Source organism: Rhinatrema bivittatum, chromosome 13 (genome assembly GCF_901001135.1).
Source record: "Rhinatrema bivittatum chromosome 13, aRhiBiv1.1, whole genome shotgun sequence".
Lineage (NCBI taxonomy): Eukaryota > Metazoa > Chordata > Amphibia > Gymnophiona > Rhinatrematidae > Rhinatrema > Rhinatrema bivittatum.
The window spans coordinates 37,331,805-37,350,435 of record NC_042627.1 but is presented as its reverse complement, the minus strand read 5'-3'; the positions used below and the strand labels follow the sequence as shown (position 1 = coordinate 37,350,435).

Below are 18,631 nucleotides of genomic sequence, written 5' to 3'. Positions count from 1 at the left end.
TGCCACTTCGGTGGTGCTGTGGATGTAGAGTGTCTGTTGTTTCCAACCACTGGATCTTTGGGTGGGATCACCACGTTTATGCCTTCTAGCTTGAGGATGTCTGCTGCTTCTTCTACTGATTGTACACGGTGTGAAGATCCATGTATCGTGAACATCAGACCTCCCGGGAACATCCAGCGGTAGCGAATGTTAGAGGCCATTAACTGAGTTGTGACACACCTGAACTCTTGTCGTCTCTTCAGTGTGGCAGCTGCCAGATCCGCGAATATGGCGATGGTATATCCTTCCCATTTCCACGTGCGCTGCTTACGAACCGCATTGTAGATTAGCTCCTTCTGCTTATATGAGTGGTAGCATACCACAATATCTCTGGGTTGATTTATCAACTTTGGTCCCAGGGTTCTGTGAGCCTGCTCTATTTTAATAGAAGTATCTGTAGATTCTGCACCTGGCTCAGTTTGTAGCAAAAAAAACTGAGACACCCGAGTCACTGCTTCTATGCAATCGGAGAACTCATCCGACTCAGGTATTCCCCGTATGCGAAGGTTTGAGCGGCGGCTCCGGTTCTCTATATCCTCTAATTTATCAGCAAGAGACTGACATTTAGTATGAAGAATTGCATTTTCCTTCTGTAAATCGTGCCAGCCCTCTCCCTGTGTGTCCAGGCGGACTTCCGTTTCGTCAATGCGTCGTGTCAGTTCAGCTGTTTCCTCCCTTAATTCCACGATCATGGTGGTCATTTCCATTTTGTAATTTTTAATGTCCTGACGTAGCTCCTGAAACCATTCTCTCATTTCTTTGCGCATACTGCACTCGTCACGATGTTCGCTCTCCCTGCGCTCAGCTCCCCCGGATCATGGTCTTTGTCTTCCGGCGCCATTTTAGCTCGAGAGTCGTCTGGTTCAGCTCCCCCCTTCGCATAAGAAAATTTGCGAAGGTCTGTGGCTTTTTTTTTTTCACAGATGCCGCCATTTGAGTCCAGGAGCACTACGCCACTAGTTAGTTAGCAGGAGATCCAGGTATATCAATTAAGCGCGTATTTGGTCCGGTCGGGCTGGGAGCATTCAGGCAGCTCTCATGAGGAGTGACGTCACTTCCTCCCTAATTTAGTATTTCAAGCTGCAATAGAATAGTAAACACAAAGTATTGGAGAACAGTCAGACCAAATACAGAATTCTCAAAATTAGGAGATGTTATTTTAATAAACATCTAGAAGCAAAATATCACATTAAAATAATCCTTCTGGATTAAAAAAAAGCCTGTGAGGGAGTCAGTTGGACCGTTAGATGATCGAGGGGTTAAAGGGGCACTTAGAGAAGATAAGGCCATCGTGGAAAGATTAAATGATTTCTTTGCTTCGGTGTTTACTGAAGAGGATGTTGGGGAGGTACCCGTAATGGAGAAGGTTTTCATGGGCAATGATTCAGATGAACTGAATCAAATCACGGTGAACCTAGAAGATGTGGAAGGCCTGATTGACAAACTGAAGAGTAGTAAATCACCTGGACCGGATGGTATACACCCCAGAGTTCTGAAGGAACTAAAAAATGAAATTTCAGACTATTAGTAAAAATGTGTAACTTATCATTAAAATCATCCATTGTACCTGAAGACTGGAGGATAGCAAATGTAACCCCAATATTTAAAAAGGGCTCCAGGGGCGATCTGGGAAACTACAGACCGGTTAGCCTGACTTCAGTGCCAGGAAAAATAGTGGAAAGTGTTCTAAACATCAAAATCACAGAACATATAGAAAGATATGGTTTAATGGAACAAAGTCAGCATGGCTTTACCCAGGGCAAGTCTTGCCTCACAAATCTGCTTCACTTTTTTGAAGGAGTTAATAAACATGTGGATAAAGGTGAACCGGTAGATATAGTTTACTTGGATTTTCAGAAGGCGTTTGACAAAGTTCCTCATGAGAGGCTTCTAGGAAAAGTAAAAAGTCATGGGATAGGTGGCAATGTCCTTTCATGGATTGCAAACTGGCTAAAAGACAGGAAACAGAGAGTAGGATTAAATGGACAATTTTCTCAGTGGAAGGGAGTGGACAGTGGAGTGCCTCAGGGATCTGTATTGGGACCCTTACTTTTCAATATATTTATAAATGATCTGGAAAGAAATACGACGAGTGAGATAATCAAATTTGCAGATGACACAAAATTGTTCAGAGTAGTTAAATCACAAGCAGATTGTGATAAATTGCAGGAAGACCTTGTGAGACTGGAAAATTGGGCATCCAAATGGCAGATGAAATTTAATGTGGATAAGTGCAAGGTGATGCATATAGGGAAAAATAACCCATGCTATAATTACACAATGTTGGGTTCCATATTAGGTGCTACAACCCAAGAAAGAGATCTAGGTGTCATAGTGGATAACACATTGAAATTGTCGGTACAGTGTGCTGCGGCAGTCAAAAAAGCAAACAAAATGTTGGGAATTATTAGAAAGGGAATGGTGAATAAAACGGAAAATGTCATAATGCCTCTGTATCGCTTCATGGTGAGACCGCACCTTGAATACTGTGTACAATTCTGGTCGCCGCATCTCAAAAAAGATATAATTGCGATGGAGAAGGTACAGAGAAGGGCTACCAAAATGATAAGGGGAATGGAACAACTCCCCTATGAGGAAAGACTAAAGAGGTTAGGACTTTTCAGCTTGGAGAAGAGACGACTGAGGGGGGATATGATAGAGGTGTTTAAAATCATGAGAGGTCTAGAATGGGTAGATGTGAATCGGTTATTTACTCTTTCGGATAGTAGAAAGACTAGGGGGCACTCCATGAAGTTAGCATGGGGCACATTTAAAACTAATCGGAGAAAGTTCTTTTTTACTCAGTGCGCACTTAAACTCTGGAATTTGTTGCCAGAGGATGTGGTTAGTGCAGTTAGTATAGCTGTGTTTAAAAAAGGATTGGATAAGTTCTTGGAGGAGAAGTCCATTACCTGCTATTAAGTTCACTTAGAGAATAGCCACTGCCATTAGCAATGGTAACATGGAATAGACTTAGTTTTTGGGTAATTGCCAGGTTATTATGGCCTGGATTGGCCACTGTTGGAAACAGGATGCTGGGCTTGATGGACCCTTGGTCTGACCCAGTATGGCATTTTCTTATGTTCTTATGTTCTTAAAATTAATACTTAAAACTTAAAATTGCTACTGTTTTTCCTATTAACTAAAAAAAGTGTTACAAATAGTAATACAGTTAGGTGAGAACAGATGAAAAAATATATTGTAAACAGGGCTTTCATTTTCAGTTTAGGGCACCAGTAACATCAAATACAGTTTGTTTAATTTCCTGTATGTAGCATGTCATAAGAAGTCACTTGGGTTTCCATTAATATATTTTGACAGACCTTTTTGAATTTATTATTTTGTAGCTAGATGCTACTGTGTTAACTTTTTTTTTAATTTCAGCTACAAATAGGTTTAAAAGAGTTAACATGAGGGCTGGCCCTGTGGTGCAGGAGTCTCAAGTTTCTTGTCTATCTGAGCCAGAAGGGGTTGGGTAAACCATAATGGTAGCAGTAGATCTGGGGCATGGGAAGGAAGATGGCTGCTGCTGATGTGGTGACTTCTGGTCAAAAAAGCAACACTGAGGGAAAGTCTGGGAGTAGACTTACTTGCTGGCCAGTGAGAGCTGATATCTTCCAGATACTGTGTTTTCCTCCATAAAGAAGGAAAAATGGATCAAAATGTCAACACGCAGTATCAGAAAATATCAGGGGATCCAACTGACTTGAGAGAGGAGAGCCAGTGACTTTAACAACCTGCCTGTCCTAGTGGAGCTTTTAATTGCAACCCTAAAGAGAACTATCATGCTTGACACTTGAGCAATGGAGTTGCCGATTTAAATAAAAGAAAAATTGGTTTTCTGTGCACAATTTCTAAATTTGGACCTTTCAATTTTCTTGCATCTCCTTTGGTGACTGATACCAATGGAACTCTTGACATAGTAGAGTCAGCTGCTGCTAATATTGCAGTCTCTCACTGAATAGATGGGCACCCACAAATCGATAATATATAGATTATAAATTGAAGCTGATTGTTATTACCTAGCTGCCCAACAATAATATATAAAGATCTCTAAAAACTCAGGGTTAGGGACAAGCAGAACATGAACATGAAGAGCATTTTTTATAATTTTTTTAACCTCCCAAAGAAAAGCAAATTAGTGATGATATCTGATGGACTCCAGAACAGAATGGTAGTTGTGCAGCTTAGAAATCTTTCTTCATGCTTTACTGAGCATGTGTGGGCCATTCTATATCATGGCTGTCACGAAGGGCCCCCTTAGTTTTCTCTTTTCTGCAAAGCCCAACAGTCATGCATTTTCAGTGGCAAGTAAGGGAGGAGGAATAGCCTAGTGGTTAGAGCAGTGGGCTAAGGACCAGGAGACCATGGTTAGAGTTCTGCTGTCGCTCCTTGTGACCTTGGGCAAATCACTTTACCCTCCATTGACTCAGGGGGGTCATTTTTCAAAATGCGGTAAGGCGTTTTCACATGCGTTAAGGGCTTATCGCATGCGAAAAGCCCCGTTTTCGCTTGCGAAAGGCCTTTAACGCATGCGAAAACGTGTTTACCGCATGCGATCGTACCATATCGTATGGTGTGATGCAAATTCCAAAAATGGGAGGAGTAGGGGCGGAGAGTGGGCTGGGTTAGGCTCCCTGCGAAGAGTATCACACAGCCATAATGCAGATTTTTAACTACACCTTTTTCAAATGTGTTAGGCGGTGCGATACCGGCCGTGACCATGCGGAAAGGGTTTATCACCATTTGCGATGTGTCCCGTAAGGCTTATTGCAGAGGATTTGAAGGCTCCGGGGGGGAGAGGGAGAGAGAGAGACTGGCCATAATAGCATGTCCCGTAGATAGGTATTTGTATCCCTAGGATAGGCCCACCTAGTAACTCGAGGTGGGGATTAGGTAAGAGTGTAGGGGGTTAGGGGCCGCTTTCACATTCTACATGAGACGTACGAACAGAACAGTGGTCTCTTGTGAAGATTTGCTGGCCTTCGGAGTGAGGAAACGCCCCCAAAGATGAGATTTGGGCAAGGGTCTCTCAACCTAGCTTGATGGACTCTCTACCTGGGTAACATCAAGCTAGGTTGAGAGACCCTTGCCCAAATCTCATCTTTGAGTGAGTTTCCTCACTCCGAAGGCCAGCAAATCTTCACAAGAGACCACTGTTCTGTTCGCTTTCACATTCATGTAGAATGTGAAAGCGGCCCCTAACCCCCTACACTCTTACCTAATCCCCACCTCGAGTTACTAGGTGGGCCTATCCTAGGGATACAAATACCTATCTACGGGACATGCTATTATGGCCAGTCTCTCTCTCTCTCTCTCTCTCTCTCTCTCTCTCTCTCTCTCTCTCTCTCTCATTATTGAAAAACGGGTCCCCCAGTGGTTGAATGCAGGAAATACATCGGGTTTGGCACTTATCACAGAATATGAAATGGTATCGCAATGTGCACTAACTTAGCTCTTCGCACAGGTAATTATCGCAAAATGCAATAAATACTATATTAGCATAAAACACGCCCCTTTTGCTATCGCATGCGGTACTTACCGTATTTTGATAAATCCAGGCCTTAGATTGTAAGCCCTCTGGGGATAGAGAAATATCTACAGTACCTAATGTAAACCAATGTGATATCTCAGATCAAATGTCTGTATTTAAAAATAATAAATAAGTATTCTCACCAAAGAATTTTTGTATTTTGACAGTTTCGCAATGGCTTCCCTTTAGTTCATCTTTTCTAACTCCCTTAATCAGACTGGTTGTTCACTATCTTAGAAATCTCCTTCATTTTTTGCACAGCCATATAGTGTAACTGCATCAGTGCATTAATCAACATTGGTTGGGTTTTTGTTACTGTAGTAGTTTGATTTTACATGGCTTCAACAAGTGCTTCCAGTGCAAAAGTATGTCAGTCATGGATCCTGATGGCAGATTTATTTATTTATTTATTTACCATTTTTCTATACCGACCTTCAAAGTTAAATACCTTATCAGGTCGGTTTACATCGAACAGGGACATAAACAGTAAACATAAACAACTTATTATAATCAGGAGAAACAAAGTTACATTTAACAAGGACTGCAAAACTTGGAGGCTTAGAACAGCTGGAAAGAAGGCTTAAAAGGGTAGTAAGTTAAGAAACTAAGACCTAAAAGTCCATGCTAGTGCTAGTTGAGCTATTATGAAAGTACTGATGCTTGTGTAGTATTTAGAGGGGGATCGAAGTTCCGTTGCTCATGAGCCGGTTCATCGTCTAATGTGTGCTTTGTGTGCTTTGCCTAGGGGGTCAACCATAATATCTTGGTATGCTCTATATATGTAAAGGAGATGACTCCTAGAGGCCATCTGTCCCACCTAGAGCTCATGAACAAGTTCTTTGGGACAGAAAAGTCTGGGCCATCTGCAATCAGCATTGAAAATATTGACATCAAATGGCCCAGGAACTATATTGGATCCTAGCAATATATTGAAGAAGCATTGATAGAGGACGACCTGATGTTGTTTTAATATTGTTAATCTTGAATTCCAGAACTTCTGGTTACCTTTTCAAATGTAATTTTGGGAAAACCTTAATAAAAATTAATATAAAGAAAAATGTTGGACATCCTCCAGTTTCTAAATCCACCCTGTTTTAGGCAGAAAGAAATGCTTAATGCTGGCATACTAACAAGAGAGAAAAATCATTTATTGAGATATCCCAGGAGGAGAGTGCAATTATAAGCAAAGCAATTCAAGAGCAGTCTCAAAACATATTGATAGGTTAAATAGGTCACCACCTCTAATTTGCACACCAGTGAGTTAGCTACTTAGTTAACATAACATTTTCCTGATTGGTTAGCATTATAATTTCTTCATATATGCTAATAAGATTGGATTGTTATAAGTCATGTGATTTCTTGTAAATTGAGCCCAGAAGGCAGAAACGAAATTCAGAGCTGACTCTTAACATACTTTTTAGCATTTTAGCAGCTTTGGCTATTCCTTAAAGTTTGATCAGTGCAGTCTCATTGCTTTAATTCTTTATTTTTTTTTACCACCACCAAACTAATCTGGCTTCATAGTAAAAAAAAAAACAACCTTCTCAAGGCACCCTTACACCCCTTCCCCCCCAAAGATGTTATGGCCTTGTCCATCCATGATAACTTCATAAATGTACATTTGATAATGTAGGAGACTCCCATCTTTGTATCACTTGTTAACAGGAGGGTGGGTTTGATGTACCATGTTCAGAAGGCTCCAGAATTTCGCAAACTGCTTTCTCATCAGTCTGTTGAATTAGCTCTCAAAAAGTCCAGGACTCATTCCTCAGAACCCCATGAGAAGGATTCCCACACACTCCTGGGAAAAAAAGAGTATAAAAATACTGTGCTCACTTCCCATGTAGCATCCTACCAGCTCTTCTTGGGCCAATATTTGCATAACATTCTGCAAAGGGTCAAGGACTTATGTAAATTTCTCCCTCAAAAGCAGTCAGCCATTATGATATCACTAGTGGACAAAGGGTAAGGAGTGCAGAAAACACTTGGTCAGAACCAACCTTTGGTTTTTGAGATGGCATCTAGAGCATCTGCCATGGGAATTAATGCCTGTAGACTCGCATGGCTACAGACTTCAGATTTGATGTCTGCAGGGACAAGTTTGCTGACGTATATTCCAAAGGAGAAACTATTTATTTTAAATATAACTGTTTGACACTTTAAACATTTTCTGCGGCCATTTCTGATCCACATTCAACAGACCCCAAGGTTGATATTCAAGCTGAGTGCTGACAATTCACTTCTCCAAAGAGGTATTATCCTCTGCCCCTTGCACCTGACAATACTTATCCAAGAAAACAGAGAGGATTCCTAAGCCACCGTGTGCTTCCCAGTAAAAACCTGGGATTGCATTTAGACTGGATCCAGAAATAGGTAACTAATGTTCTAGTGTCTGTTTGCAGAAGGCCTGTATGGAGAGCGAAAGCCAAGGCTTTATGTAAATTGTTGAACCAGTATAACCTTGGAAAGCTGGATCTAAGAATAATGCAAAGCAGACAGACTTCACCTATTCAAAATCCCACCAACTTGCCCACAGAGAAGATATCATTATACCTCTAAGCAGCAGAATGTACTATTTAAGAAACTCTTTCCCCCCCCCCTTTTTTTTTTTTTTGGAAACCAAAGCAGTTAAACCCATTCCACAAGAAAGGAGTGGATTTTATTTCATGTGTTTCCTGATCCCAAAGAAAACAGGACGACTCTGTCCCATCCTAACCTAAAGGTTTGTTTTTTTTTTAATTCTTTATCATTTTCAATTTACAAACAAAAAAAATGTTTGCATATCACAGTTGGATAACATATACATATCAAAAAATACAATTAACATATTGAGAGAGGAAATTGCACCTAGTTTATCCATTGTGTATATCAAAAGAAACAAACAAAAAAGCAAAAAAGAGGACAACTGAAATAATATTGAGGAGAATTTTTAGGAAATTCATTTTTAAATAGGGCATTAACATAATGTTACTCCACCAGTGCTATAGCCATAAAGAAAAAAACCCTCTTCTTACTTAGGCTACTGGGGATGAGGTGATTGGCCTACGAGCATCTATAAATTGACGAATTTTGATCTGGTTGGAAAAATATGAAGCACTCATCACCCCTTTTTACAATGCATTTACATGGGTAACGTAAAGTAAAGGAAAAACCTAGAGAAATAACATTTTGCCTTAAAGAAAAACTCCCTTCGCCTAATTTGTGTCACCTGAGCCAAGTCACCTGGATAAATTCTTACTGCCTGGCCATAATACATAACAGGAAATTTCCTAAAAAAGATACGCATTACATTACTAGTATCTTTTATTCCTGTCCAAGATTTAAATAAAGTATTTCTATCCATAATATCCAGGTTAGTATTTTCTAAAAAGCTAGTTAGGTTTGCAGGAATATTAACAGCTGCGGTTTCTCCTGTTGAAGAAGCTCTCCTATTAAGAAAGCGACAAAAATTAATTGAGGGAATATTTTCTTCAGGGAAATCAAGAGCTGCTTTCAGGAACCACTTCAATGGTAGTGAAAGGTATTTCTCCAGCAGTTTTGGGAAAGTTCAGGATCCGCAAATTCAAATGTCTGACATTGTTCTTTATATTTTTCAAACATCTAGAACAGGCCATTTGTTCTTTAATGGTAACCATATTTAATGCTTGGATAGACTGAATCTTATTTTCAGCCTCCAAAGTCCTATTTGTGGTTACACTGGCCTGTTCCTGAACCTCAAGAATTTTCTGCTGAAAATTATGTGAGAGAATTTTCTAAACGTCTCAAAGATATCACATAGCCTGCCACCAAGTCCCATATCTCCTCAAGGGTCACCGCCTCCGGCCTTGAAGGAATTTGCAAGGACTCACCAGTTGTGCTGGTCGATGTCCTTCCCTGGCCACCAACCACAGGCACCTCCACTTCTCCCCTCCTCGGAGGATTCCCTGGTCGGTCTGCCACTGAGCCTCCACCGATACTAAACTCCGCTCCGGCAGAAGGAGAGCTCTCCACTTCTAGCACGGGGCAAGGAGGTGCCCCCTCCACCTCAGTCGCTCCTACCGCATCATCTCTGCAACTGAGAAGCGTCCCTGCTGGGGTCATGTTGCGCCGGAGGCAGGCGAAGGTCAGGGCTGAGAGACGCCTCATCCGCCGGAGATCCCTGCTCTCCCCTGCTGGGACTCCCATCGAGTTCATCGGCTCCCTCGTACACTGGCTGGGTCATAAAACGCAGGATGTTAAGCTGCCCAGGAGAAGGTAAGGGTTCTGGGGGGGAATTCCTGACTTTCCCCTTCCTTTTAGATGAGTAGTAAAGAGAATTAAATCAGGAAACAGGAGCTTTGGGGGCAGCCTGCGTTCGGCAATCCCTCTATGCCGCCATGTTGCCCTAAACCTAAAGGCTTTGAATAAATTCTGAACAACTTGTAGCTAGAGATTGTCCACCTATGTGGGCAGAATATCCTCAAAGAAAGCAAAAGTTATGTACCTGTAATAGTTATTTTTTAAGGACAACAGAATATCAGTCCTCTCAGTACCCACCAAACTATTCATGGAATGATGGTATATAAAATGTCTAAATAGACTGTGATCCAGGACAGCCCACACATAAACAGAGTACAAAGAAAGCTTTGAAAGCACTGTGATTTCTGCACTGACCTGAGCTCTTTCAGATGACATTGCCCATTTGTAAGGACCAAATATCTTGCCTGTCCTTGTAGAACACCTGGTACAGATAAGCAACTTTTTGCTTTCTCTGGCGACAAGTAGGTTCACCAGGTCTCTTGAATGGGTCACATTACTACACATAGTGCTGAAATCCAGAACTTTCTGAAAACATCTCTTCTGTGTGTTGTGAAACTTCCCAGTTGCACGATTCCTTGCGGCTCCCTTTGGGAGATGTTCTCTCCCTTATATATCTTTGACTGAGAGAAGAAGCAGAGCAGCCGCAGTGCAGGAACTTTCACATTTATGAATAGCTTCTCCAACCTTGCTCAGTGCTATTCACAAAATAATAAACAGGTAACTAAAAAGTTCCTTGCATGGATAAGAGGCTTCTAGCCTTTTCCAGAAAGCACTGGGATTTTGTTAAGTTCCATGACCATGCATGGCACTGAAAGTTTGTGAACTGCTGTCTTCGGAGTTACAGGTAAGTAAGTGAGGTCTACTGTCCTAAGACCAGCATTTGGCAGCAACAGCTGCAGGAATGGGATAATATTCATTCACTATCTACTTTTAGAAAATCTTACTTGTTGTAGTTTAGGAATCCATATGCTACCATGTTTGTCCATAACTGTAACTGAAGCAGATAGTTGGTTCTAAAGGATTGGTTCTAAAGGATATCTCTTATTCCTCCCAAATATGACTGTACTGTGTAGAAAGTATATGCATCATGGTTTGGTTTCTTACATGAAAATGGTTTGTCTTGATTTTGTTTTACAGTTAATTCTATCACTAAGGATCTCCAGAATTCTGCTGTGTCCAAACCTGAACCACCTCCACCTCAGAGTAAACCAACAATTTTCAAATCTACAAACAGAGAAGAGACAATACAGACCAATTTCTATCCTCAAAAACGTTTCCCTGACAAAGGTCCAGTTAATGGAACTGAACAGACACAGAAAGCAGCTACCCCTTCTTACAACCGTTTTGCACCAAAACCTTACACGAGTTCTGCCCGGCCATTCGAGCGCAAGTTTGAAAGTCCCAAATTCAACCACAATCTCTTGCCAAATGAATTACCGGTTAAAACAGAGCTGCAGACAAAGCCTCAGAATTCTCCTCACCCTATTTTAAAAGCAAACAATTCGGTGCAGCCTCCTGAGTTTGATGGAGGAATGGATTCCTTCTCCATACAAGCTGACAGCAAGTCTAAATATCAACCAAATAATGTTACTACAGTGCCTAAAGCCATTCCTGTCAGGTAAAGGACTGCAATTTTCAAGAGTGGTGCTACTAATTAAGCGAAACAGGACAAGGATAAAGTCTAAATTATTCTTTATGATACTTGAACATTAACAGATAACTTTTTTATTTGGGAGGAGGGATTTTATTCTTTTGTTACTTCTAAAATTATTTAAATTGAGAATCTTATTATACTTTGTTGTCAGAAAGTCAACTTTCTTTTGCTATCCAGATATTTTCTTAATGTCTGTGCTTTATTTGGAATAAGAGGTGTTTAGGTACTGTCTCGTGTTTAAAACCTACTTCCTTTTCTAAGGTTAGTTTTCAGCTGGTCATTATATATCTGTTATGGATATATCCAAAGTGATGTTGCCATAGCCTTTTCATAACACTCAGCAAGATCTTGTTTATTTCAAATTGTAGTAATAAGTGGCTGTCTGGTAGGAAAGGACTTTTCATATATTTCAAATACTTGCGGTCCTTCAGTAGACTGAAATTAGAAAATGAGCATTAATTCTTGTTAATTCATTGAGAATTCACTTATACCTACAACAATAAGCTAGATAAATATTTATAGTGAGATTTTCACTTATTCAGCAATAGCTTGTTTCAGTCTCAGAACTGGTTAAAATAATCTTGCTATAAATGATAGCTAAGTGATATTCACCCTGAGACATGATATAGAACTTGAATTATACATATCTCCACTAAATAGTTAAGCACTGAAATTTTTTGTGATTTAGCTTTTTACCTCCATTTACCTCTTAACTTCTTAAAAAGTCCTTAATAGTTCTGTATTGCTTTTAAATCAATATGATTTTTAAAATATTGTTTATTACATAACTGCCATATTGGGTCAGACTAATGGTTGGTCAAGCTCAGTATCCTGTTTCCAACAGTGGCCACTCCAGGTCACAAGTACCTGGCAGGATCCCAAACAACAGATAGATTACATGCTGCTTGCATTCAGGAATAAGCAGTAGTTTTTCCCTAAGTCTACCTGGTTAATAATAGTTCATGGACTTTTCCTCTATGAAGAACACATCTAACCCTTTTTTAAACTCAGCTATACTAACTGTCTTTACCACATCCTCTAGAAATGAATTTCAGAACTTGATTGTGCATTGAGTGAAAAAAATATTTTCTCATTTTTATTTTTTTTTAAATATGCTGCTTAGCTTCATGGACTGTGGTCATCAAATCCACTCTCAAGAAGGCCAAGTACTTTTGGATCCATTCCTCTGTGCCCTTGGGAAAGGATCAGAGAGCTTTCTTGGACGAAAGTCTTTCAAGGAGCTATACTTATTGTCTGCATAGTGGCCTACCGGCTCTATATGAGCCAGTATATGTGGGACATTCTGAAGCAGATGCAGGTTGTAGCTGAGCAGCTGCCTCAATAGCAGCAGGATACGTTACAGTCGCTAGTGCACAAGGGCCTGAAGTGCGGGAAACCTGGGTTCCCTGTACGTACCCGGATCAGTCCAGACTGTGGGTTGAGCCTCCTTTCCAGCAGGTGGAGACAGACTAAAACTGAAAGGATATCCTATATGAGGACAGAGCCTATCTTGTAAACCTTCAGTATTCGTCTGTCTCCAGCAGGTGTAGCAGCTCACCCTTTGGTCTCCTGCTCTAGGCTAGTCAGCCTTTTCTTTTCTTCATGGATCAAGCAAGTACTTATTCCTTAGGGATCTAGTGTGTTCTTCCTGTAAAAAAAAACAAAAAACTCTGACACGGAGATGTAGTTTTTCTTTGGTGCAGGAGACGGTCCCGTCTCCTGGCTCTTGCCGAACTCGGGGGGGGTGGGGGGGCTTTGCCCCTTGTGCACTGCATAGCCTGAGTCCGTAGTCGCTTCCAGGTCTGGGGACTGAGTCTGGTGGTCCAGGTCTCGTCTTCCCCTCCTCTGGCTGCCGAAGGGGCTTAGTTCCCCACTGCTGTGCTCAGTCTGTATAAAAAAAAAAAAAGTTAAGTATTCAAAAGTGCTTTTTAACTTACCTTACAGCAGTAGACCCATTTTGTTTTTCATTTTGGTCTTCAGAGGGCTTCAACCGGCAGCCAGAAAGGCAGGAGTCGGCAGGATTCCCCCCTGCTTCACTCCGGGCCTGCAAGCTGCCAATCAAACTTTTTTTTTTTTTCTGCAGTTTTTTTCTTCGGAGCAGCTCTCTTTATGCCGAGGCAGGCTGCCTGCCTCTCCTGTGGTCAGCCCTCGTTGCGATTTTCGCGAGAGGGCCTCTCTTCTGCTTGCCTGCCAGGTGGGGAAGGTCCCTCCTCGGCAGGGCAGGCAAATTTAGTCCGGGGATCGAGTCCCCACAGCATGGCCATGCCGAGTTTTCAGCGGCTCCGTTTTCCGGTGCTGCCTGGGGCTGGGGGGCTGATTTTTTTTTTTCTCAGTCTCCCACCGCTTTGAGCCCCGTGGGCCCCCAGGATGAATTCCCTGACCCCCCCTCGCCCCCCTCCCTCTCCCCCTCCCCCACCCGGGAAATCTAGGGCCCGTTTTTCAACGGAATTTGTCCTCCTCCTGCATAAATCCTATTTAGCCAGCCTGCAGAAGGAGGAGGAAGGTCCCCCCCTTGCCGCCCCCCCTTGCTTCCCGGCAAAAAAATTCCCCGCTCCGCGCTGTTGATGCTTGGCCCGGCTGCGGAGCCCCCGGGGCCTATTCGGATGCGGGTGGTCCCGGGGGTGCCTCCCCTGAGCCCCCGGTGGACTCTGTGCTCCCGGATCCTGACGCCTCCCTTGATGCACCGCCTAGACCAGGGGTCGGGAACCTTTATGGCTGAGAGAGCCATGAACGCCACATATTTTAAAATGTAATTCCATGAGAGCCATACAAGACCTACCAAATTAATTTACTAAACCCCCTACTCTCCTGACGCCCCCCCAAGACCTGCCAAATTAATTTACTACAACCCCCCACCCTCCTGACCTCCCCCCAACCAAGACCTGCTAAACGTCCCTGGTGGTCCAGGGCTCGCAGACAAATCTTTAATAAAAGAGTAAAAATCTAACAAAAACCCCCACCCTCCTGACACCCCCCCAAGACCTCCAAAATTAATTTACTACAATCCCCCACCCTCCTGACCCACCCCAAGACCTGCCAAAAGTCCCTGGAGGTCCAGTGAGTGTCCAGGAGCGGTCTGGGAGCGATCTCCTGGACTTGGGCTGTCGGCTGCCAGTAGTCAAAATGGTGTCGACGGCCCTTTGCCCTCACTTTGTCACAGGGGCTACCGCTGCCATTGGTCGACCCCAGTCCAGGAGATCGCTCCCGGACCACTCCTGAACCCCCGCTGGACCACCAGGGACTTTTGGCAGGTCTTGGGGGGGTGGGTTGTAGTAAATTAATTTTGGAGGTCTTGGGGGGCATCAGGAGGGTGAGGGGTTTTGTTAAGATTTTTACTTTTTTATTAAAGATTTGTCTGTGAGCCAGATGCAGCCATCAAAAGAGCCACATCTGGCTCGCGAGCCATAGGTTCCCTACCCCTGGCCTAGACGGTCAGATTTCTGTCCCTTTATTTAAATAAATAAATAAAAATGCAGAGGGTACCCTTCCTTCCCTGGAGGGGGATGACCCCTGGGTCCTACGGATGTTCAGCAGGGAGGAGCTGGAACCCCTCATCTCTTTTGTCCTCCAGGAATTGGGGTTGGAGGAGCCCCCCGCGGACACCCTTACGGCCTCTCTGCCTAAAGATATGGACCCGGACCTGGCGGGACTCAGGGCTCCGGCTACCGCCTTCCCTTTTCATCCCATGCACAAGCTGTTGCGCCTGCGGGAATGGGAGGCTCCCGAAGCGGGTCTCCGGGTGGCACGGGCCATGGATAAGCTCTACCTCCTCCCGGAGGAGTGTTTGGAAATTTTAAAAAATCCCTCCGTGGACTCCTCCGTCTCTGCGGTCACCAAACATACCACCATCCCTGTGGAGGGGTCGACGGCCCTGAAAGACGCCCAGGACCGCAAGCTCGAGGCACATATGAAGCGCATTTTTTATGTCTTGGCGCTGGGGGTTCGTGCGACTTTTTGCAGCAGTCTCATGCTATGGGCAGGTCTCAGGTGTGTTCAACAGTTACTCTGCAACCAGGACCTCCCATCGGCAGAGGCGGAACAGGCTGAGGGTCTCGAAGCCGTAGTCGCTTATGGGGCTGATGCGCTCTATGACCTCATTCGCGTTCAGTGTAAGGCAATGGCCTCTGCAGTCTCCGCCAGACGACTCCTCTGACTGCGCAATTGGTTGGCCGATCCGTCCTCCAAGGCCCGGCTGGGCACGTTGCCTTTCAAAGGTAAGCTCCTTTTTGGTGAGGACCTCGAAGCTTATGGATTCCTTGGGGGACAATAAGGTCCATAAGCTCCCAGAGGACCGTCCGTGGCCATCCTGCTCCTTTACACCCTCTCGTCCTCGCTTCCGGGGTCAGAGACTGTATACCCCACGCGGCCGGGGTGGCTCCTCGAGGGGTTATTCTTCTCGCTCTCAGTCTTGGTCGCAGCCCTTTCGTGGGCGTTGTCCCTTTCGCGAGGGCCAGCCCGCCCGCTCCACCCCCAAGCCGGCCACCCAATGAAGTTCACTTGGCTCATTCCTCAGTCCCCTTCCTCGGCGGCCGCCTCTCCCTGTTTTTCGAGGAATGGGTCAAGATCACGTCGGACCAGTGGGTCCTCGACATTATCAGAGACGGGTACATCTTCGAAATTGTTCGCGACCTACCGGATCTTTTTCTTTTTTTCCCCATGCGGGCGGTCCAAGCGCCAGGCTCCTGAGTTTGGGCTAGGTGGTCCCGGTTCCGGAGAAGGAGCTTGGCGCAGGCCAGTATCCTATTTACTTCGTCGTCCCCAAGAAGGACGGGTCTTTTCGTCCGATCTTAGACCCCAAAAGAGTCAACTGGGCCCTCAGGGTCCCGCATTTCCGCGTGGAAACCCTGCGAGCGGTTATCGCGGCGGTTCGCCCCAGAGAGTTCCTCGCCTCGCTCGACCTGACAGAAGCGTATTTCCATATTCCGATTCACCATGATTACCAAAAGTATCTTCACTTCCATGTCCTCAATCGGGATTTCCAGTTTCAGGCGCTCCCCTTCGGCCTCGCGACCGCACCTCACACCTTCACCAAGGTCATGGTGGTGGCGGCGGCTCTCCGCAGGGAAGGAATTCTTGTTCACCTGGACGACTGGCTCGTGCGGGCCAAGTCGGAGGCCGTTGGTGGGGAAAGTTCTCAGAAGAATAGAACTCTATCGGGGACCCTTGGTTCTGGTAGCACCCGAGTGGCCGTGCAGGCCGTGTATCGCGGATCTTGTCAACCTGGCGACGGACGGACCTCTGCGGCTAGGCCACCTTCCTCGGCTTCTCCGGCAGGGGCCCATATTTTTCGACCAGGCCGATCGCTTCTGTTTAGCAGCCTGGCTTTTGAACGGCGATGCCTGAGGCATAAGGGCTACAAGGAAGAGGTCATCTCCACCTTGCTGCGGGCCCGAAAGCAGTCGACTTCTCTGGCTTACGTGCGTATCTAGAAGGTTTTTGAATCTGTTTGTATGGAGTCGGGTGTCTCAGCGCGCTCCGCCCCGGTCTCGTTGGTCCTTTCTTTTCTCCAGACAGGACTTTCCAAGGGTCTTTCTTTTAGTTCTCTGCGCGTACAAGTCTCAGCTCTTGGCTCTCTCCTGGGTCAGGTAGGCCATTCCTTAGCAGGACACCCGGACGTGATTCGGTTCTTGAAGGGCGTCAAGCACCTACATCCACCTTCCCGGTCCACTTACCCATCGTGGAGTCTTAACCTGGTCCTGCGGGCCCTCTGTGCATCTCCGTTCAAACCTCTCCGTCGTGCTACGTTAAAGGATTTTACACTCAAGACTGTCTTCCTCATCTCTATCTCCTCCGCTCGCCGGATCTCCAAGATCCAAGCGTTGTCCTGTCGGGAACCCTTTTTGTGTTTTTCAGATTCCGGGGTATCCCTCAAGACGGTCCCTTCCTTCTTACCAAAGGTTGTTTCCAACTTCCATGTCAACCAGTCGGTGGAACGCCCCGCATTTTCCCCAGAGGAGATTGCAGGTACGGCTGGGGGCGATCTCCATAAGCTAGATGTCAAACGAGTTCTACTTCGCTATCTCCAGGTCACCAATGACTTTCGGGTCTCAGATCATCTTTTTGTCCTTTGGAGTGGGCCCAATTGGGGTAAGCCGGCTTCTAAGACCCCTATTTTGCGGTGGTTGAATGAAGCGATCTCCTCGATCTATCTTTGCCAAGGTCGGGTGGTTCCTGAGGGCCTTAAGGCTCATTCATTGCGCTCTCAAGCTACTTCCTGGGCGGAGAGTCAGTCGGTCTCTCCGCAGGAGATTTGCAGGGCCGCCACTTGGACGCCCTTGCATACTTTTGCTCGACACTACCGTCTGGATGTGCAAGCTCCGGTTTTTGGTTCTTTTGGGCGGCAAGTGCTTCGAGCGGGACTGTCTCTGTCCCATCCAGTTTAGGGAAGCTTTGGTACATCCCACAGTCTGGACTGATCCGGGTACGTACAGGGAAAGGAAAATTAGTTCTTACCTGTTAATTTTCATTTCTGTAGTACCACGGATCAGTCCAGACGCCCTTTCCTGTCTGTCTTTATTTCTGTCCTCTTGAAGCTTGTTTCTTGCAGATTCGCAGATTCTAATACACCGGAAGCCTTGGTCGTTTTGAATACCAAGTATATGCAAGAGCTTATAGTTATACCATGTTTCTTACATTGTTCTACAGTTGCTCCATTGAGCTTTATGGTTACTTGCTTGATCCTATTCTGGTTTTGTTATTTTCTGCTTTGACACTGGTTATATTGAAGGGTTACAGGATAGGCTCTGTCCTCATATAGGATATCCTTTCAGTTTTAGTGTCTCCACCTGCTGGAAAGGAGGCTCAGTCTGGACTGATCCGTGGTACTACAGGAACGAAAATTAACAGGTAAGAACTCATTTTCCTTTCCAGTCGACTATGATGTTTCTGAAACTGCAAGAGTCTCTGCAGTGGGGATTGGCACTAGTAGTCGCCTTGCTGCAGGCTTTGGATCTCTGACCGGAGGTGCAGTAACAACTTGCAGATGTGCAGTGCTCAGGAGAGAATCTATTCGGAGATAAGGTGAAGGGCGTGGTGGCCCAGATTCTGGACCATCAGTTTGACAGGAACCCAGGCTGGAAGGGATGGGGATGCTGCAGAGGGAATGTTCACAGCCCCTCCACAGTGAC

At 44.8% G+C, this 18,631-nt stretch overlaps 1 protein-coding gene across 3 annotated transcripts in view; it reads left to right on the top strand.

Annotated features, from left to right (window-relative positions):
* TJP1 (tight junction protein 1) overlaps positions 1–18,631 on the top strand; it is a 486,574-nt gene that overhangs the window by 433,697 nt on the left and 34,246 nt on the right. For all 3 annotated transcript variants that reach the window (XM_029575150.1, XM_029575149.1, XM_029575148.1), the window contains exon 25: positions 10,988–11,468. In XM_029575150.1, the coding sequence (XP_029431010.1) occupies positions 10,988–11,468 (481 nt within the window). The remainder of the gene's footprint in view (positions 1–10,987; positions 11,469–18,631) is intronic.